Source organism: Engystomops pustulosus, chromosome 6 (assembly GCF_040894005.1).
Source record: "Engystomops pustulosus chromosome 6, aEngPut4.maternal, whole genome shotgun sequence".
NCBI classification, from domain to species: Eukaryota; Metazoa; Chordata; class Amphibia; order Anura; family Leptodactylidae; genus Engystomops; species Engystomops pustulosus.
This window is the reverse complement of record NC_092416.1, coordinates 189,022,071-189,044,559: the sequence shown is the minus strand read 5'-3', so window position 1 is coordinate 189,044,559 and position 22,489 is coordinate 189,022,071. Positions and strand designations below refer to the sequence as shown.

The window sequence follows — 22,489 nt, the reverse complement described above, 5'->3', positions numbered from 1 at the left end:
AGGAGGAGCAGCTCTCTGTCTCCCACCATCCCAGAGGAGGAGCAGGTCTATGTCTCCCACCACCCCAGAGGAGGAGCAGGTCTATGTCTCCGACCACCCCAGAGGAGGAGCAGGTCTATGTCTCCCGCCACCTCAGAGGAGGAGCAGGTCTATGTCTCCGACCACGTCAGAGGAGGAGCAGGTCTATGTCTCCAACCACGTCAGAGGAGGAGCAGGTCTATGTCTCCGACCACCCCAGAAGAGGAGCAGGTCTATGTCTCCCACCACCTCTGAGGAGGAGAAGGTCTATCTCTCCCACCACCTCAGAGGAGGATCAGGTCTATGTCTCACACCATCCCAGAGGAGGAGCAGGTCTATCTCTCCGAGGAGGAGCAGGTCAATGTCTCAGAGGAGGAGCAGGTCTATGTCTCCCACCACCTCAGAGGAGGAGCAGGTCTATGTCTCCGACCACCTCAGAGGAGGAGCAGGTCTATGTCTCCCACCACCTCAGAGGAGGAGCAGGTCTATCTCTCCGAGGAGGAGCAGGTCAATGTCTCAGAGGAGGAGCAGCTCTATGTCTCCCACCATCCCAGAGGAGGAGCAGGTCTATGTCTGCCACCACCTCAGAGGAGGAGCAGGTCTATGTCTCCGACCACCCCAGAGGAGGAGCAGGTCTATGTCTCCGACCACCCCAGAGGAGGAGCAGGTCTATGTCTCCGACCCCCCCAGAGGAGGAGCAGGTCTATGTCTCCCACCACCTCAGAGGAGGAGCAGATCTATGTCTCCGACCACCTCAGAGGAGGAGCAGGTCTATGTCTCCCACCGCCTCAGAGGAGGAGCAGGTCTATGTCTCCCACCGCCTCAGAGGAGGAGCAGGTCTATGTCTCCCGCCGCCTCAGAGGAGGAGCAGGTCTATGTCTCCGACCACGTCAGAGGAGGAGCAGGTATATGTCTCCCACCACCCCAGAGGAGGAGCAGGTCTATGTCTCCGACCACCTCAGAGGAGGAGCAGGTCTATGTCTTCCGCCACCTCAGAGGAGGAGCAGGTCTATGTCTCCGACCACCTCAGAGGAGGAGCAGGTCTATGTCTCCTGCCACCTTAGAGGAGGAGCAGGTCTATGTCTCCTGCCACCTTAGAGGAGGAGCAGGTCTATGTCTCCCATCACCTCAGAGGAGGAGCAGGTCTATCTCTCCGAGGAGGAGCAGGTCTATGTCTCCCACCACCTCAGAGGAGGAGCAGTTCTATGTCTCCCACCACCTCAGAGGAGGAGCAGGTCTATGTCTCCGACCACCTCAGAAGAGGAGCAGGTCTATGTCTCCCACCACCTCTGAGGAGGAGCAGGTCTATGTCTGAGGAGGAGCAGGTCTATGTCTCACACCATCCCAGAGGAGGAGCAGGTCAATGTCTCAGAGGAGGAGCAGGTCTATGTCTCCCACCACCTCAGAGGAGGAGCAGGTCTATCTCTCCGAGGAGGAGCAGGTCAATGTCTCAGAGGAGGAGCAGCTCTATGTCTCCCACCATCCCAGAGGAGGAGCAGGTCTATGTCTCCCACCACCTCAGAGGAGGAGCAGGTCTATGTCTCCGACCACGTCACGGGAGGAGCAGGTCTATGTCTTCCACCACCTCAGAGGAGGAGCAGGTCTATGTCTCCCACCACCTCAGAGGAGGAGCAGGGCTATGTCTTCCACCACCTTAGAGGAGGAGCAGGTCTATCTCCCCGAGGAGGAGCAGGTCAATGTCTCAGAGGAGGAGCAGGTCTATGTCTCCCGCCACCTCAGAGGAGGAGCAGGTCTATGTCTCCCGCCACCTCAGAGGAGGAGCAGGTCTATGTCTCCCGCCACCTCAGAGGAGGAGCAGGTCTATGTCTCCGACCACCTCAGAGGAGGAGCAGGTCTATGTCTCCCGCCACCTCAGAGGAGGAGCAGGTCTATGTCTCCCATCACCTCAGAGGAGGAGCAGGTCTATCTCTCCGAGGAGGAGCAGGTCTATGTCTCCCACCACCTCAGAGGAGTAGCAGTTCTATGTCTCCCACCACCTCAGAGGAGGAGCAGGTCTATGTCTCCCACCACCTCAGAGGAGGAGCAGGTCTATGTCTCCCACCACCTCAGAGGAGTAGCAGTTCTATGTCTCCCACCACCTCAGAGGAGGAGCAGGTCTATGTCTCCGACCACCTCAGAAGAGGAGCAGGTCTATGTCTCCCACCACCTCTGAGGAGGAGCAGGTCTATGTCTGAGGAGGAGCAGGTCTATGTCTCACACCATCCCAGAGGAGGAGCAGGTCTATCTCCCCGAGGAGGAGCAGGTCAATGTCTCCCACCACCTCAGAGGAGGAGCAGGTCTATCTCTCCGAGGAGGAGCAGGTCAATATCTCAGAGGAGGAGCAGCTCTATGTCTCCCACCATCCCAGAGGAGGAGCAGGTCTATGTCTCCGACCACGTCACGGGAGGAGCAGGTCTATGTCTTCCACCACCTCAGAGGAGGAGCAGGGCTATGTCTCCCACCACCTCAGAGGAGGAGCAGGGCTATGTCTTCCACCACCTCAGAGGAGGAGCAGGTCTATCTCCCCGAGGAGGAGCAGGTCAATGTCTCAGAGGAGGAGCAGGTCTATGTCTCCCACCATCCCAGAGGAGGAGCAGGTCTATGTCTCCCACCACCTCAGAGGAGGAGCAGGTCTATGTCTCCGACCACCTCAGAGGAGGAGCAGGTCTATGTCTCCGACCACCTCAGAGGAGGAGCAGGTCTATGTCTCCCATCACCTCAGAGGAGGAGCAGGTCTATCTCTCCGAGGAGGAGCAGGTCTATGTCTCCCACCACCTCAGAGGAGGAGCAGGTCTATGTCTCACACCACCTCAGAGGAGTAGCAGTTCTATGTCTCCCACCACCTCAGAGGAGGAGCAGGTCTATGTCTCCCACCACCTCAGAGGAGTAGCAGTTCTATGTCTCCCACCACCTCAGAGGAGGAGCAGGTCTATGTCTCCGACCACCTCAGAAGAGGAGCAGGTCTATGTCTCCCACCACCTCTGAGGAGGAGCAGGTCTATGTCTGAGGAGGAGCAGGTCTATGTCTCACACCATCCCAGAGGAGGAGCAGGTCTATCTCCCCGAGGAGGAGCAGGTCAATGTCTCAGAGGAGGAGCAGGTCTATGTCTCCCACTACCTCAGAGGAGGAGCAGGTCTATCTCTCCGAGGAGGAGCAGGTCAATGTCTCAGAGGAGGAGCAGGTCTATGTCTCCCACCACGTCACGGGAGGAGCAGGTCTATGTCTCCGACCACGTCACGGGAGGAGTAGGTCTATGTCTTCCACCACCTCAGAGGAGGAGCAGGTCGATGTCTCCCACCACCTCAGAGGAGGAGCAGGTCTATGTCTCCCACCACCTCAGAGGAGGAGCAGGTCTATCTCCCCGAGGAGGAGCAGGTCAATGTCTCAGAGGAGGAGCAGGTCTATGTCTCCCACCATCCCAGAGGAGGAGCAGGTCTATGTCTCCGACCACCTCAGAGGAGGAGCAGGTCTATGTCTCCTGCCACCTTAGAGGAGGAGCAGGTCTATGTCTCCCGCCACCTCAGAGGAGGAGCAGGTCTATGTCTCCGACCACCCCAGAGGAGGAGCAGGTCTATGTCTCCCACCACCTCAGAGGAGGAGCAGGTCTATGTCTCCGACCACCTCAGAGGAGGAGCAGGTCTATGTCTCCCACTACCTCAGAGGAGGAGCAGGTCTATGTCTCCCACCACCTCAGAGGAGGAGCCGGTCTATCTCCCCGAGGAGGAGCAGGTCAATGTCTCAGAGGAGGAGCAGGTCTATGTCTCCCACCACCTCAGAGGAGGAGCAGGTCTATGTCTCCGACCGCCTCAGAGGAGGAGCAGGTCTATGTCTCCCGCCACCTCAGAGGAGGAGCAGGTCTATGTCTCCGACCACCTCAGAGGAGGAGCAGGTCTATGTCTCCTGCCACCTTAGAGGAGGAGCAGGTCTATGTCTCCTGCCACCTTAGAGGAGGAGCAGGTCTATGTCTCCCACCACCTCAGAGGAGGAGCAGGTCTATCTCTCCGAGGAGGAGCAGGTCTATCTCTCCGAGGAGGAGCAGGTCTATGTCTCCGACCACCCCAGAAGAGGAGCATGTCTGTCTATCTATCTATCTATCTGTCTATCTCATATCTATCTCTCTCTCTCTTGTACTGATAACATCTCAGGCTGTTATGGCAGTGACATCGGTGCCCCCTGCAGGTGACATTGCACACGGCTCCTTTCCCCAGTAAATGTTGATGCCGTGTTGTGAGAGTCTGGTGGAGAGATGGGACCGGTATTCGGGGGTCGGTGACTTCCTGGCCTTGTGTCGGTCCTAACACCACGGACAGTCCGGACTGTTTCTATCTCTATATTGTAGATCATCCGCCGGCTCATCTTCCTGGGGAGGGTTGGGGATTCTTGCTGGGATTTGTAGTCCGTCCACAGTCCTGGGTGCTTATATGTTGGATGTGTCCTGGTGGGTCGGTGCACCGTTCCTGGGGGCGTCACATGATCACAGGAAATGTTTATTTACTGCACAGAAAAACCACAGAAGCAATAAAAAGATAATGTTATCTGACGGAACAATGTGATGGGAAAATTCTGCCGCCAATTCTTATCTGACATAATGTACTGTACACCCATCACCAGGCAACCAGCCACCTACCTGCCATCATATATACATCATCCTATCATGTTATATAGTCATCATATCTGACTAATAACTCACCATATCCTTTCTACTTACAGAAACCGGGAACAATGAATCCACAGAGAATAGAAGATTCCAGCCAAAGTCCCCTACCCCAAGGATGGCAGTGCTACATGTCACCGCAGGGCCGGAGGTACTATGTGAATAGCAACACCAATGGTAACTACGTGTCTACTGTGCAATCACTAATATTATACCGCCCCCCGCTGTACAAGAATATATCTACTATAATACTGCCCCCCGCTGTACAAGAATATAACTACTATAATACTGCCCCCTATGTACAAGAATATAACTACTATAATACTGCCCCCTATGTACAGGAATATAACTACTATAATACTGCCCCCTGTGTACAGGAATATAACTACTATAATACTGCCCCCTATGTACAGGGATATAACTACTATAATACTGCCCCTATGTACAGGGATATAACTACTATAATACTGCCCTCTATGTACAGGAATATAACTACTATAATACTGCCCCCCGCTGTACAAGAATATATCTACTATAATACTGTCCCCTATGTACAGATATATAACTACTATAATACTGCCCCCTATGTACAGGAATATAACTACTATAATACTGCCCCCTGTGTACAGGAATATAACTACTATAATACTGCCCCCTATGTACAGGGATATAACTACTATAATACTGCCCCTATGTACAGGGATATAACTACTATAATACTGCCCTCTATGTACAGGAATATAACTACTATAATACTGCCCCCCGCTGTACAAGAATATATCTACTATAATACTGTCCCCTATGTACAGATATATAACTACTATAATACTGCCCCCTATGTACAGGAATATAACTACTATAATACTGCCCCCCGCTGTACAAGAATATATCTACTATAATACTGTCCCCTATGTACAGATATATAACTACTATAATACTGCCCCCTATGTACAGGGATATAACTGCTATAATACTGCCCCCTATGTACAGGAATATAACTACTATAATACTGCCCCCTATGTACAAGAATATAACTACTATAATACTGCCCCCTATGTACAGGAATATAATTACTATAATACTGCCCCCTATGTACAGGAATATAACTACTATAATACTGCCCCTATGTACAAGAATATAACTACTATAATACTGCCCCCTATGTACAGGAATATAACTACTATAATACTGCCCCCTATGTACAGGAATATAACTACTATAATACTGCCCCTATGTACAAGAATATAACTACAATAATACTGCCCCCCTATGTACAAGAATATAACTACTATAATACTGCCCCCTATGTACAGGAATATAACTACTATTATACTGCCCCTATGTACAAGAATATAACTACAATAATACTGCCCCCTATGTACAGATATATAACTACTATAATACTGCCCCATATGTACAGGAATATAACTACTATAATACTGCCTCCTATGTACAAGAATATAACTACTATAATACTGCCCCTATATGTACAGGAATATAACTACTATAATACTGCCCCCCTATGTACAAGAATATAGCTACTATAATACTGCCCCCTATGTACAAGAATATAACTACTATAATTCTGCCCCCTATGTACAAGAATATAACTACTATAATACTACCCCCTATGTACAGATATATAACTACTATAATACTGCCCCATATGTACAGGAATATAACTACTATAATACTGCCCCCTATGTACAAGAATATAACTACTATAATACTGCCCCCTATGTACAAGAATATAACTACTATAATACTGCCCCTATGTACAGGAATATAACTACTATAATACTGCCCCCTATGTACAGGAATATAACTACTATAATACTGCCCCCTATATACAGATATATAACTACTATAATACTGCCCCATATGTACAGGAATATAACTACTATAATACTACCCCCTATATACAGATATATAACTACTATAATACTGCCCCATATGTACAGGAATATAACTACTATAATACTGCCTCCTATGTACAGGAATATAACTACTATAATACTGCCCCCCTATGTACAAGAATATAGCTACTATAATACTGCCCCCTATGTACAAGAATATAACTACTATAATACTACCCCCTATGTACAGATATATAACTACTATAATACTGCCCCATATGTACAGGAATATAACTACTATAATACTGCCCCCTATGTACAAGAAAATAACTACTATAATACTGCCCCCTATGTACAAGAATACAACTACTATAATACTGCCCCCTATGTACAGTAATATAACTACTATAATACTGCCCCCTATGTACAAGAATATAACTACTATAATACTGGCCCATATGTACAAGACTATAACTACTATAATACTGCCCCCTATCTACAAGACTATAACTACTATAATACTGCCCCCCTATGTACAAGAATATAACTACTATAATACTGCCCCCCTATGTACAAAAATGTAACTACTATAATACTGCCCCCCTATGTACAAGAATATAACTACTATAATACTGCCCCCCTATGTACAAGAATATATCTACTATAATACTGCCCCCCTATGTACAAAAATGTAACTACTATAATACTGCCCCCCTATGTACAAGAATATAACTACTATAATACTGCCCCATATGTACAGGGATATAACTACTATAATACTGCCCCCTATGTACAGGAATATAACTATTATAATACTGCCCCCTATGTACAGGAATATAACTACTATAATACTGCCCCCTATGTACAAGAATATAACTACTATAATACTGCCCCCTATGTACAGGAATATAACTACTATAATACTGCCCCCTATGTACAGGAATATAACTACTATAATACTGCCCCTATGTACAAGAATATAACTACTATAATACTGCCCCCTATGTACAGGAATATAACTACTATAATACTGCCCCCTATGTACAGGAATATAACTACTATAATACTGCCCCTATGTACAAGAATATAACTACAATAATACTGCCCCCTATGTACAGGAATATAACTACTATAATACTGCCCCCTATGTACAGGAATATAACTACTATAATACTGCCTCCTATGTACAGGAATATAACTACTATAATACTGCCCCCCTATGTACAAGAATATAGCTACTATAATACTGCCCCCTATGTACAAGAATATAACTACTATAATTCTGCCCCCTATGTACAAGAATATAACTACTATAATACTACCCCCTATGTACAGATATATAACTACTATAATACTGCCCCATATGTACAGGAATATAACTACTATAATACTGCCCCCTATGTACAAGAATATAACTACTATAATACTGCCCCCTATGTACAAGAATACAACTACTATAATACTGCCCCCTATGTACAGTAATATAACTACTATAATACTGCCCCCTATGTACAAGAATATAACTACTATAATACTGCCCCCTATGTACAGGAATATAACTACTATAATACTGCCCCCTATGTACAAGAATATAACTACTATAATACTGCCCCCTATGTACAAGAATACAACTACTATAATACTGCCCCCTATGTACAGTAATATAACTACTATAATACTGCCCCCTATGTACAAGAATATAACTACTATAATACTGCCCCCTATGTACAAGACTATAACTACTATAATACTGCCCCCTATGTACAAGACTATAACTACTATAATACTGCCCCCCTATGTACAAGAATATAACTACTATAATACTGCCCCCCTATGTACAAGAATATATCTACTATAATACTGCCCCCCTATGTACAAAAATATAACTACTATAATACTGCCCCCTATGTACAAGAATATAACTACTATAATACTGCCCCCTATGTACAAGAATATTACTACTATAATACTGCCCCCTATGTACAAGAATATAACTACTATAATACTGCCCCCCTATGTACAAGAATATAACTACTATAATACTGCCCCCCTATGTACAAGAATATAACTACTATAATACTGCCCCCCTATGTACAAGAATATAACTACTATAATACTGCCCCCCTATGTACAGGAATATAACTACTATAATACTGCCCCCCTATGTACAGGAATATAACTACTATAATACTGCCCCCTATGTACAGGAATATAACTACTATAATCCTGCCCCCTATGTACAGGAATATAACTACTATAATACTGCCCCCTATGTACAGGAATATAACTACTATAATACTACCCCCTATGTACAGGAATCTAACTACTATAATACTGCCCCCTATGTACAGGGATATAACTACTATAATACTGCCCCACTATGTACAAGAATATAACTACTATAATACTGCCCCCTATGTACAGGAATATAACTACTATAATACTGCCCCCTATGTACAAGAATATAACTACTATAATACTGCCCCCTATGTACAGGGATATAACTACTATAATACTGCCCCCTATGTACAGGAATATAACTACTATAATACTGCCCCCTATGTACAGGAATATAACTACTATAATACTGCCCCTATGTACAGGAATATAACTACTATAATACTGCCCCCTATGTACAGGGATATAACTACTATAATACTGCCCCCTATGTACAGGGATATAACTACTATAATACTGCCCCCTATGTACAGGAATATAACTACTATAATACTGCCCCCTATGTACAGGGATATAACTACTATAATACTGCCCCCTATGTACAGGAATATAACTACTATAATACTGCCCCCTATGTACAGGAATATAACTACTATAATACTGCCCCCTATGTACAGGAATATAACTACTATAATACTGCCCCCTATGTACAGGAATATAACTACTATAATACTGCCCCCTATGTACAGGAATATAACTACTATAATACTGCCCCCTATGTACAGGAATATAACTACTATAATACTGCCCCCTATGTACAGGAATATAACTACTATAATACTGCCCCCTATGTACAGGAATATAACTACTATAATACTGCCCCCTATGTACAGGAATATAACTACTATAATACTGCCCCCTATGTACAGGAATATAACTACTATAATACTGCCCCCTATGTACAGGAATATAACTACTATAATACTGCCCCCTATGTACAGGGATATAACTACTATAATACTGCCCCCTATGTACAGGAATATAACTACTATAATACTTCCCCCTATGTACAGGGATATAACTACTATAATACTGCCCCCTATGTACAGGGATATAACTACTATAATACTGCCCCCTATGTACAGGAATATAACTACTATAATACTTCCCCCTATGTACAGGGATATAACTACTATAATACTGCCCCCTATGTACAGGGATATAACTACTATAATACTGCCCCCTATGTACAGGAATATAACTACTATAATACTTCCCCCTATGTACAGGGATATAACTACTATAATACTGCCCCCTATGTACAGGAATATAACTACTATAATACTGCCCCCTATGTACAGGGATATAACTACTATAATACTGCCCCCTATGTACAGGAATATAACTACTATAATACTTCCCCCTATGTACAGGGATATAACTACTATAATACTGCCCCCTATGTACAGGGATATAACTACTATAATACTTCCCCCTATGTACAGGGATATAACTACTATAATACTGCCCCCCTATGTTCTGGAGTGTACTGCTATCAGGCGCAATACAGATGGGTGTGGGGTTGTGCAGTGTGTGGGTGTGATGTCTGCTCCCCGGGGTGATGTTGTACAGCTGTACTCGGGCGTCACCCCATTCCTGCAGAATGAGCTGCAGACGTTTCCCCCCCTCCCGGAATATCGGAGCTCGTCCTGCAGATGATACATGGATTGTTCTACAACACAAGGACACAAAGAATCTAATGAGACCTGGAATTTTCCTTTAATGTTATTAGGATTTCTCATTGATGGGGGTGACAATAGGGAGATTAGATTGTGAGCTCCTAGGGTCAGTGATGATGGAAGTGATACATTGTGTGGGATAGGAGATTAGATTGTGGGCTCCTGGGGTCAGGGATGATGGGAATGATACATTGTGTATGATAGGAGATTAGATTGTGGGCTCCTGGGGTCAGTGATGATGGAAGTGATACATTGTGTGGGATAGGAGATTAGATTGTGAGCTCCTGGGGTCAGTGATGATGGAAGTGATACATTGTGTGGGATAGGAGATTAGATTGTGGGCTCCTGGGGTCAGGGATGATGGGAATGATACATTGTGTATGATAGGAGATTAGATTGTGGGCTCCTGGGGTCAGTGATGATGGGAGTGATACATTGTGTATGATAGGAGATTAGATTGTGAGCTCCTGGGGTCAGTGATGATGGAAGTGATACATTGTGTGTGATAGGAGATTAGATTGTGGGCTCCTGGGGTCAGTGATGATGGGAGTGATACATTGTGTGGGATAGGAGATTAGATTGTGGGCTCCTGGGGTCAGTGATGATGGGAGTGATACATTGTGTGGGATAGGAGATTAGATTGTGGGCTCCTGGGGTCAGTGATGATGGGAGTGATACATTGTGTGGGATAGGAGATTAGATTGTGGGCTCCTGGGGTCAGTGATGATGGGAGTGATACATTGTGTATGATAGGGGATTAGATTGTGAGCTCCTGGGGTCAGTGATGATGGAAGTGATACATTGTGTGGGATAGGAGATTAGATTGTGAGCTCCTGGGGTCAGTGATGATGGGAGTGATACATTGTGTATGATAGGAGATTAGATTGTGGGCTCCGGGGGTCAGGGATGATGGGAATGATACATTGTGTATGATAGGAGATTAGATTGTGAGCTCCGGGGGTCAGTGATGATGGGAGTGATACATTGTGTGGGATAGGAGATTAGATTGTGGGCTCCTGGGGTCAGTGATGATGGGAGTGATACATTGTGTATGATAGGGGATTAGATTGTGAGCTCCTGGGGTCAGTGATGATTGGAGTGATACATTGTGTATGATAGGGGATTAGATTGTGAGCTCCTGGGGTCAGTGATGATTGGAATGATACATTGTGTGTGATAGGGGATTAGATTGTGGGCTCCAGGGGTCAGGGATGATGGGAATGATACATTGTGTATGATAGGGGATTAGATTGTGGGCTCCTTGGGTCAGGGATGATGGGAATGATACATTGTGTAGGATAGGAGATTAGATTGTGAGCTCCTGGGGTCAGTGATGATGGGAGTGATACATTGTGTATGATAGGGGATTAGATTGTGGGCTCCGGGGGTCAGGGATGATGGGAATGATACATTGTGTGGGATAGGAGATTAGATTGTGAGCTCCTGGGGTCAGTGATGATTGGAATGATACATTGTGTGTGATAGGGGATTAGATTGTGAGCTCCGGGGGTCAGGGATGATGGGAATGATACATTGTGTATGATAGGGGATTAGATTGTGGGCTCCGGGGGTCAGGGATGATGGGAGTGATACATTGTGTATGATAGGAGATTAGATTGTGAGCTTCGGGGGTCAGGGATGATGGGAGTGATACATTGTGTATGATAGGGGAATAGATTGTGGGCTCCTGGGGTCAGTGATGATGGGAATGATACATTGTGTGTGATAGGAGATTAGATTGTGAGCTCCTAGGGTCAGTGATGATGGAAGTGATACATTGTGTATGATAGGAGATTAGATTGTGGGCTCCTGGGGTCAGTGATGATGGGAACGATACATTGTGTGGGATAGGAGATTAGATTGTGAGCTCCTGGGGTCAGGGATGATGGGAATGATACATTGTGTATGATAGGAGATTAGATTGTGGGCTCCGGGGGTCAGGGATGATGGGAATGATACATTGTGTATGATAGGGGATTAGATTGTGAGCTCCTGGGGTCAGTGATGATGGGAATGATACATTGTGTATGATAGGAGATTAGATTGTGAGCTCCGGGGGTCAGTGATGATGGGAATGATACATTGTGTATGATAGGAGATTAGATTGTGAGCTCCTGGGGTCAGTGATGATGGGAATGATACATTGTGTGGGATAGGAGATTAGATTGTGAGCTCCTGGGGTCAGGGATGATGGGAATGATACATTGTGTATGATAGGGGATTAGATTGTGAGCTCCTGGGGTCAGGGATGATGGGAATGATACATTGTGTGGGATAGGAGATTAGATTGTGGGCTCCGGGGGTCAGGCATGATGGGAATGATACATTGTGTGGGATAGGAGATTAGATTGTGAGCTCCTTGGGTCAGTGATGATGGGAATGATACATCGTGTATGATAGGGGATTAGATTGTGAGCTCCTGGGGTCAGTGATGATGGGAATGATACATTGTGTGGGATAGGAGATTAGATTGTGAGCTCCTGGGGTCAGTGATGATGGGAATGATACATTGTGTGGGATAGGAGATTAGATTGTGAGCTCCTGGGGTCAGGGATGATGGGAGTGATACATTGTGTGTGATAGGAGATTAGATTGTGAGCTCCTGGGGTCAGTGATGATTGGAATGATACATTGTGTGTGATAGGAGATTAGATTGTGAGCTCCTGGGGTCAGTGATGATGGGAATGATACATTGTGTGGGATAGGAGATTAGATTGTGAGCTCCTGGGGTCAGTGATGATGGGAATGATACATTGTGTATGATAGGAGATTAGATTGTGAGCTCCTGGGGTCAGTGATGATGGGAATGATACATTGTGTGGGATAGGAGATTAGATTGTGAGCTCCTGGGGTCAGTGATGATGGGAGTGATACATTGTGTATGATAGGGGATTAGATTGTGGGCTCCTGGGGTCAGTGATGATTGGAATGATACATTGTGTGTGATAGGAGATTAGATTGTGGGCTCCGGGGTCAGTGATGATGGGAGTGATACATTGTGTATGATAGGGGATTAGATTGTGGGCTCCTGGGGTCAGGGATGATGGGAATGATACATTGTGTATGATAGGGGATTAGATTGTGGGCTCCGGGGGTCAGTGATGATGGGAGTGATACATTGTGTGGGATAGGAGATTAGATTGTGGGCTCCTGGGGTCAGTGATGATGGGAGTGATAGATTAGATTGTGAGCTCCTGGGGTCAGGGATGATGGGAGTGATACATTGAGTGTGATAGGAGATTAGATTGTGAGCTCTTGGGGTCAGGGATGATGGGAGTGATACATTAGATTGTGAGCTCCTGGGGTCAGGGATGATGGGAGTGATACATTGTGTATGATAGGAGATTAGATTGTGAGCTCTTGGGGTCAGGGATGATGGGAATGATACATTGTGTATGATAGGAGATTAGATTGTGAGCTCCTGGGGTCAGTGATGATGGGAGTGATACATTGTGTGTGATAGGAGATTAGATTGTGAGCTCCGGGGGTCAGGGATGATGGGAGTGATACATTGTGTATGATAGGAGATTAGATTGTGAGCTCCGGGGGTCAGTGATGATGGGAATGATACATTGTGTATGATAGGAGATTAGATTGTGAGCTCCGGGGGTCAGTGATGATGGGAATGATACATTGTGTGTGATAGGAGATTAGATTGTGAGCTCCTGGGGTCAGTGATGATGGGAATGATACATTGTGTGGGATAGGAGATTAGATTGTGAGCTCCTGGGGTCAGGGATGATGGGAGTGATACATTGTGTAGGATAGGGGATTAGATTGTGAGCTCCTTGGATCAATGATGATGGGAATGATGCATTGTGTGTGATAGGAGATTAGATTGTGGGCTCCGGGGGTCAGGGATGATGGGAGTGATACATTGTGTATGATAGGAGATTAGATTGTGAGCTCCTGGGGTCAGTGATGATGGGAATGATACATTGTGTGGGATAGGAGATTAGATTGTGAGCTCCTTGGGTCAGTGATGATGGGTATGATACATCATGTATGATAGGGGATTAGATTGTGAGCTCCTGGGGTCAGTGATGATGGGAATGATACATTGTGTATGATAGGAGATTAGATTGTGAGCTCCTGGGGTCAGTGATGATGGGGATGATACATTGTGTGGGATAGGAGATTAGATTGTGAGCTCCTGGGGTCAGTGATGATGGGAATGATACATTGTGTATGATAGGAGATTAGATTGTGGGCTCCTGGGGTCAGTGATGATGGGAGTGATACATTGTGTGGGATAGGAGATTAGATAGTGAGCTCCTGGGGTCAGTGATGATGGGAATGATACATTGTGTGTGATAGGAGATTAGATTGTGAGCTCCTTGGGTCAGTGATGATGGGGATGATACATTGTGTATGATAGGAGATTAGATAGTGAGCTCCTGGGGTCAGTGATGATGGGAGTGATACACTCCGCTCCCCATGATGGGACATGCTGAGTGTTGCTCTGCAGATGGTTGTACGGGGGGAGAGCAGGCGATGCTGAGCGCAGCTCTGAGGTTCATTCATAAACGCGGTGTGAGTTAGAGGTCACATGAGTTCACTTTCTGCTGAGAGGAGAGAAAATATTCTGCGCTGAGATCTGCAAGATCCTGAAACATGGGCCTCAGTCTCCATAGATAATCTGGCACCACCATTATATCCCACAGTATCAGTGCTATTCTAGAGCAGCAATGCTCCCGCTAGATTGTGTACCCAAAATTATATAAACCTGGGGTCTGGAGGACAGAGGGGTCTGGAGGAGGAGGAGGACAGAGGAGTCTTGAGGAGGAGGAGGAGGAGGACAGAGGAGTCTGGAGGAGGAGGACAGAGGAGTCTGGAGGAGGAGGACAGAGGAGTCTGGAGGAGGAGGACAGAGGAGTCTGGAGGAGGAGGACAGAGGAGTCTGGAGGAGGAGGACAGAGGAGTCTGGAGGAGGAGGACAGAGGAGTCTGGAGGAGGAGGACAGAGGAGTCTGGAGGAGGAGGACAGAGGAGTCTGGAGGAGGAGGACAGAGGAGTCTGGAGGAGGAGGACAGAGGAGTCTGGAGGAGGAGGACAGAGGAGTCTGGAGGAGGAGGACAGAGGAGTCTGGAGGAGGAGGACAGAGGAGTCTGGAGGAGGAGGACAGAGGAGTCTGGAGGAGGAGGACAGAGGAGTCTGGAGGAGGAGGACAGAGGAGTCTGGAGGAGGAGGACAGAGGAGTCTGGAGGAGGAGGACAGAGGAGTCTGGAGGAGGAGGACAGAGGAGTCTGGAGGAGGAGGACAGAGGAGTCTGGAGGAGGAGGAGGAGGACAGAGGAGTCTGGAGGAGGAGGAGAAGGAGGACAGAGGAGTCTGGAGGAGGAGGAGGAGGAGGACAGAGGAGTCTGGAGGAGGAGGAGGAGGAGGACAGAGGAGTCTGGAGGAGGAGGAGGACAGAGGAGTCTGGAGGAGGAGGAGGAGGAGGACAGAGGAGTCTGGAGGAGGAGGACAGAGGAGTCTGGAGGAGGAGGAGGAGGACAGAGGAGTCTGGAGGAGGAGGAGGAGGACAGAGGAGTCTGGAGGAGGAGGAGGAGGACAGAGGAGTCTGGAGGAGGAGGAGGAGGAGGAGGACAGAGGAGTCTGGAGGAGGAGGAGGAGGAGGACAGAGGAGTCTGGAGGAGGAGGAGGACAGAGGAGTCTGGAGGAGGAGGAGGAGGAGGACAGAGGAGTCTGGAGGAGGAGGAGGAGGAGGACAGAGGAGTCTGGAGGAGGAGGAGGAGGAGGACAGAGGAGTCTGGAGGAGGAGGAGGACAGAGGAGTCTGGAGGAGGAGGAGGAGGAGGACAGAGGAGTCTGGAGGAGGAGGACAGAGGAGTCTGGAGGAGGAGGAGGACAGAGGAGTCTGGAGGAGGAGGAGGACAGAGGAGTCTGGAGGAGGAGGAGGACAGAGGAGTCTGGAGGAGGAGGAGGACAGAGGAGTCTGGAGGAGGAGGACAGAGGAGTCTGGAGGAGGAGGAGGACAGAGGAGTCTGGAGGAGGAGGAGGAGGACAGAGGAGTCTGGAGGAGGAGGAGGAGGAGGACAGAGGAGTCTGGAGGAGGAGGAGGACAGAGGAGTCTGGAGGAGGAGGAGGAGGACAGAGGAGTCTGGAGGAGGAGGAGGAGGACAGAGGAGTCTGGAGGAGGAGGACAGAGGAGTCTGGAGGAGGAGGAGGACAGAGGAGTCTGGAGGAGGAGGAGGAGGACAGAGGAGTCTGGAGGAGGAGGAGGAGGACAGAGGAGTCTGGAGGAGGAGGACAGAGGAGTCTGGAGGAGGAGGAGGACAGAGGAGTCTGGAGGAGGAGGAGGACAGAGGAGTCTGGAGGAGGAGGAGGACAGAGGAGTCTGGAGAAGGAGGAGGACAGAGTCGTCTGGATTAGGAGGAGGACAGAGGGGTCTGTAGGAGGACAGAGGGGTCTGTAGGGGGACAGAGGGGTCTGGAGGAGGAGGACAGAGGAGGAAGAGGCATTTTTATACTTAGATTGTGCTGTTTGGTGTCATGGATTTTTCTTACAGATAGAGGGCGCCACTATCCTTCTGTTGCAGATTCATCTTACCAGTGCATTGTATAGTAGCAAATACTTATAGTTACATTCCATCACATCCTATAGCGTATATGGGTACATAAAGGGCCCTCACAGTCTATGGGATGTACAGTATATATTGGGAGGTTAGAGGTCTGCTCCTCTAGTGACATTGATCCATGAATTATATCCATGAGGAGAAGGTAATGACTAATCGCCTCCAGCTGTGCCGCGCACCTGTGGGGAGAGGGGTGTGATTGCCGGGGTTCGTTAGCTGTCGCTGATTAGCTGGGGATGATTGGAGCCTTTCCACCTGCACTGTATGCAAAACGGCACAAGCACCTCTGAATGGTTCACATCTTCACCACAGACTATCCGTGGTCCAGAACCCAGACACAGGCTGCAGAGAAGATGCCCCATCAGTCCTCTGCACTGGCATTTAGTGTTTTTGTGAGATTTTTACTCTTCTATATTTCAATCATCAGAAACTCTTCACTAATACAAAACTTATGCAGAATATCTCAGGACCTCATGTCACGTTGTGACAATATTGATCAGGGACATTGGGGAAAGGAGTTGATGGGATCCCAAATGTTGAGAATAATTGATTATCTGTTAACAGCCCTGAACCCAAGGCAAAAATGTTGAACTACTATAGATGAGGCATCCTTAAAGATTAAAGGCAGTGGATGCTCCGTGTTCCTCCAGTAGGCAGTGGAGTGCTCAGTGTTCCTCCAGTAGGCAGTGGAGTGCTCAGTGTTCCTCCAGTAGGCAGTGGAGTGCTCAGTGTTCCTCCAGTAGGCAGTGGAGTGCTCAGTGTTCCTCCAGTAGGCAGTGGAGTGCTCAGTGTTCCTCCAGTAGGCAGTGGAGTGCTCAGTGTTCCTCCAGTAGGCAGTGGAGTGCTCAGTGTTCCTCCAGTAGGCAGTGGAGTGCTCAGTGTTCCTCCAGTAGGCAGTGGAGTGCTCAGTGTTCCTCCAGTAGGCAGTGGAGTGCTCAGTGTTCCTCCAGTAGGCAGTGGAGTGCTCAGTGTTCCTCCAGTAGGCAGTGGAGTGCTCAGTGTTCCTCCAGTAGGCAGTGGAGTGCTCAGTGTTCCTCCAGTAGGCAGTGGAGTGCTCAGTGTTCCTCCAGTAGGCAGTGGAGTGCTCAGTGTTCCTCCAGTAGGCAGGGGAGTGCTCAGTGTTCCTCCAGTAGGCAGTGGAGTGCTCAGTGTTCCTCCAGTAGGCAGTGGAGTGCTCAGTGTTCCTCCAGTAGGCAGTGGAGTGCTCAGTGTTCCTCCAGTAGGCAGTGGAGTGCTCAGTGTTCCTCCAGTAGGCAGTGGAGTGCTCAGTGTTCCTCCAGTAGGCAGTGGAGTGCTCAGTGTTCCTCCAGTAGGCAGTGGAGTGCTCAGTGTTCCTCCAGTAGGCAGTGGAGTGCTCAGTGTTCCTCCAGTAGGCAGTGGAGTGCTCAGTGTTCCTCCAGTAGGCAGTGGAGTGCTCAGTGTTCCTCCAGTAGGCAGTGGAGTGCTCAGTGTTCCTCCAGTAGGCAGTGGAGTGCTCAGTGTTCCTCCAGTAGGCAGTGGAGTGCTCAGTGTTCCTCCAGTAGGCAGTGGAGTGCTCTGTGTTCCTCCAGTAGGCAGTGGAGTGCTCTGTGTTCCTCCAGTAGGCAGTGGAGTGCTCTGTGTTCCTCCAGTAGGCAGTGGAGTGCTCTGTGTTCCTCCAGTAGGCAGTGGAGTGCTCTGTGTTCCTCCAGTAGGCAGTGGAGTGCTCAGTGTTCCTCCAGTAGGCAGTGGAGTGCTCAGTGTTCCTCCAGTAGGCAGTGGAGTGCTCAGTGTTCCTCCAGTAGGCAGTGGAGTGCTCAGTGTTCCTCCAGTAGGCAGTGGAGTGCTCAGTGTTCCTCCAGTAGGCATTCTACATTCACCAGTAGAGTGCTCAGTGAACTTTCAGTAGATAGTAGGTAGAGTGCTAAGTGTTAGGGCTCATTGTTATGCCAGTAGGCAGCAGACTGCTCTGTAATCTTCCAGTACGAGGCAGAGTGGTCAGTGTTCTTCCAGCAGGCAGTAGACTTCTCTGTGACCTTTCAGTAGACAGTAGAGTACTTAGTTGCCTTCTGCTATGTGGAACAGTGCCTATTGATCCTCTAGAATGTAGAAGAGTGCTTAGTGACCTTCCAGTAGATACTAGAGTACTCAACCTACCTTCCAGTAGGTTGTAGATTATTCACTGATCCTTCGGTATGTGGTAGATTACTACTTACTGTAAGGTCTGTGAGCAAAGTACCAAATGAGCTTTCAAGAGATTTGTAGAATGCTCAGTGACCCTCCAGGAGGTGGTAGAGCGCTCAGTGAACTTCCAGTAGGTGGTAGAGCGCCCAGTGACCTTCCAGAAGTTGGTAGAGTGCTGCGTGATCTTCCAGTAGGTGGTAGAGTGCTGCGTGATCTTCCAGTAAGTGGTAGAGTGTTCAGTGATCTTCCAGTAGGCGGTAGGGCGCTCAGTGACCTTCCAGTAGGCGGTAGGGCGCTCAGTGACCTTCCAGTAGGCGGTAGGGCGCTCAGTGACCTTCCAGTAGGCGGTAGGGCGCTCAGTGACCTTCCAGTAGGCGGTAGGGAGCTCAGTGATCTTCCAGTAGGCGGTAGGGCGCTCAGTGATCTTCCAGTAGGCGGTAGGGCGCTCGGTGATCTTCCAGTAGGCGGTAGGGCGCTCGGTGATCTTCCAGTAGGCGGTAGGGCGCTCGGTGATCTTCCAGTAGGCGGTAGGGCGCTCGGTGATCTTCCAGTAGGCGGTAGGGCGCTCGGTGATCTTCCAGTAGGCGGTAGGGCGCTCGGTGATCTTCCAGTAGGCGGTAGGGCGCTCGGTGATCTTCCAGTAGGCGGTAGGGCGCTCAGTGACCTTCCAGTAGGCGGTAGGGCGCTCAGTGACCTTCCAGTAGGCGGTAGGGCGCTCAGTGACCTTCCAGTAGGCGGTAGGGCGCTCAGTGATCTTCCAGTAGGCGGTAGGGCGCTCAGTGACCTTCCAGTAGGCGGTAGGGCGCTCAGTGACCTTCCAGTAGGCGGTAGGGCGCTCAGTGACCTTCCAGTAGGTGGTAGGGCGCTCAGTGACCTTCCAGTAGGCGGTAGGGCGCTCAGTGACCTTCCAGTAGGCGGTAGGGCGCTCAGTGATCTTCCAGTAGGCGGTAGGGCGCTCAGTGATCTTCCAGTAGGCGGTAGGGCGCTCAGTGATCTTTCAGTAGGCGGTAGGGCGCTCAGTGATCTTTCAGTAGGCGGTAGGGCGCTCAGTGACCTTCCAGTAGGCGGTAGGGCGCTCAGTGACCTTCCAGTAGGCGGTAGGGCGCTCAGTGACCTTCCAGTAGGCGGTAGGGCGCTCAGTGACCTTCCAGTAGGCGGTAGGGCGCTCAGTGACCTTCCAGTAGGCGGTAGGGCGCTCAGTGACCTTCCAGTAGGCGGTAGGGCGCTCAGTGATCTTCCAGTAGGCGGTAGGGCGCTCAGTGATCTTCCAGTAGGCGGTAGGGCGCTCTGTGACCTTTCAGTAATAGCCCACCACCTCATTGTCCTCCTGCGCCCCCGCTTCTATCTAAGGATTTCCCGGTTGCATGGCAGTGGTCCTAGTTACTTCCATCACTGGACAATTGGTCAGAGAATCCAGCACAACCTGTGTATACAATATGGAGGCGCGACGTCAGATTCCCAACCATCTGAAGGCGTTGCGTCGCGTTGCGAGTTGAGTTTTTGACGCATTCCACTGGCTGCAGCCTTGGTCACATGCTGAGGTTACATTGCGTTTTAGCAGATGCAGTGGAGATGCAATGCAACCTCAGCATGTGATCAAGGCTGCAGCCAGTGGAATGCGTCAAAAACTCAACGCAACGTGTCGTGTGAATGCGCCCTGAGGTTCCAGCCAAATTCCCAACACCCTACATCCCCGAGTCCTCATGAGCTCAATACAAATTGGAGGCATCCATCATCTCCAGGCTGGTGTCACACGTTATGTGAGATTCGGAGTTATCGGGGTGATGGATCAGTCATGGAGGCGGAGCCTTCTTATCTCTCCCTTCACACCAGTTTCTTCGTAAACAACATAATTAATTCATGGCGGCTGATCAATCCCTCATGCACATCCTGGTTTTAATTTTTGGTTGTTCTTGTTTGTCTTGTTGGTTGCGGGTTAGAAAAAAAGGTGTGAAAATTTAAAGGCGCACAACATCATCTTCTCGTAATGAGCCGCCGGCTGATCCCGATCCTTCACTGGAGAACCACAGAGGATGCGGAGCCGTGTGAGCGGAGACACGAGGTGTATCCCCAGGGTGTGAGGCCATAGTGACTACAGCGCCATCAGTGGCCCTCGGTCCTGACCCCTGAGCCAATGGTCATACGTCACCATGTGTGGTCTCGCCGGAGCCATAGGGGTCTCCTCGCCCGAAGTGATGATGTCATATACAGATGGCGCGGACAGGGAATCTCCAAACCTGAACCGGTGTATGAAGAGATGGGGGTCACCCTGCGCCCCACAGCCCCAGATAGTTCTAGAATCTTTCCTATCAATTGTATCATTAACTTAATAAAAGTTACATTTTATCTCATCCGCTTTTCCCACTCAACTAAATCCATTCACTCACCAAAAGTAAGTGACCCCCTGGTCCTGTATGAGGAGGGGGCAGAATGTCATGCACGTTATTTCATGGATGTAGAACCGCACGTACGTACATGTATCACGCGTGTAAATGGCGTCTTTCTTTCTAAGAGACCACGTGGGAAAGACCGAACACATCACCTGTAAGCGGGAAGAGCCCTCTACAGAAGAAGACATCGCTGCCCACAGGTGAGAAGACGCATGTATCTAATCCCCTGCTGTGTGATACTGACTGCTGAGCTGTGTATCTAATCCCCTGCTGTGTGATACTGACTGCTGAGCTGTGTATCTAATCCCCTGCTGTGTGATACTGCCTGCTGAGCTGTGTATCTAATCCCCTGCTGTGTGATACTGACTGCTGAGCTGTGTATCTAATCCCCTGCTGTGTGATACTGACTGCTGAGCTGTATCTAATCCTCTCCTGTGTGATACAGTCTGCTGGGCTGTGTATCTAATCCTCTCCTGTGTGATACTGTCTGCTGAGCTGTGTATCTAATCCCATCCTGTGTGATACTGCTGAGCTGTGTATCTAATCCCATCCTGTGTGATACTGCTGAGCTGTGTATCTAATCCTATCCTGTGTGATACTGTCTGCTGAGCTGTGTATCTAATCCCCTCCTGTGTGTTACTGACTGCTGAGCTGTGTATCTAATCCCCTCCTGTGTGTTACTGACTGCTGAGCTGTGTATCTAATCCCATCCTGTGTGATACTGTCTGCTGAGCTGTGTATCTAATCCCCTCCTGTGTGTTACTGACTGCTGAGCTGTGTATCTAATCCTATCCTGTGTGATACTGTCTGCTGAGCTGTGTATCTAATACTATCCTGTGTGATACTGTCTGCTGAGCTGTGTATCTAATCCTCTCCTGTGTGATACTGACTGCTGAGCTGTGTATCTAATCCTCTCCTGTGTGATACTGTCTGCTGAG

The 22,489-nt window shown here is 48.6% G+C and overlaps 1 protein-coding gene across 8 annotated transcripts in view; it reads left to right on the top strand.

The window, feature by feature from the left end:
- GAS7 (growth arrest specific 7) overlaps positions 1-22,489 on the top strand; it is a 252,855-nt gene that overhangs the window by 164,427 nt on the left and 65,939 nt on the right. For 7 of the 8 annotated variants that reach the window (XM_072112778.1, XM_072112780.1, XM_072112777.1 and 4 more), the window contains 2 exons: positions 4,729-4,849; positions 21,674-21,751. In XM_072112778.1, the coding sequence (XP_071968879.1) occupies positions 4,729-4,849; positions 21,674-21,751 (199 nt within the window). The remainder of the gene's footprint in view (positions 1-4,728; positions 4,850-21,673; positions 21,752-22,489) is intronic. The other variant, XM_072112781.1, reaches the window with a different exon arrangement.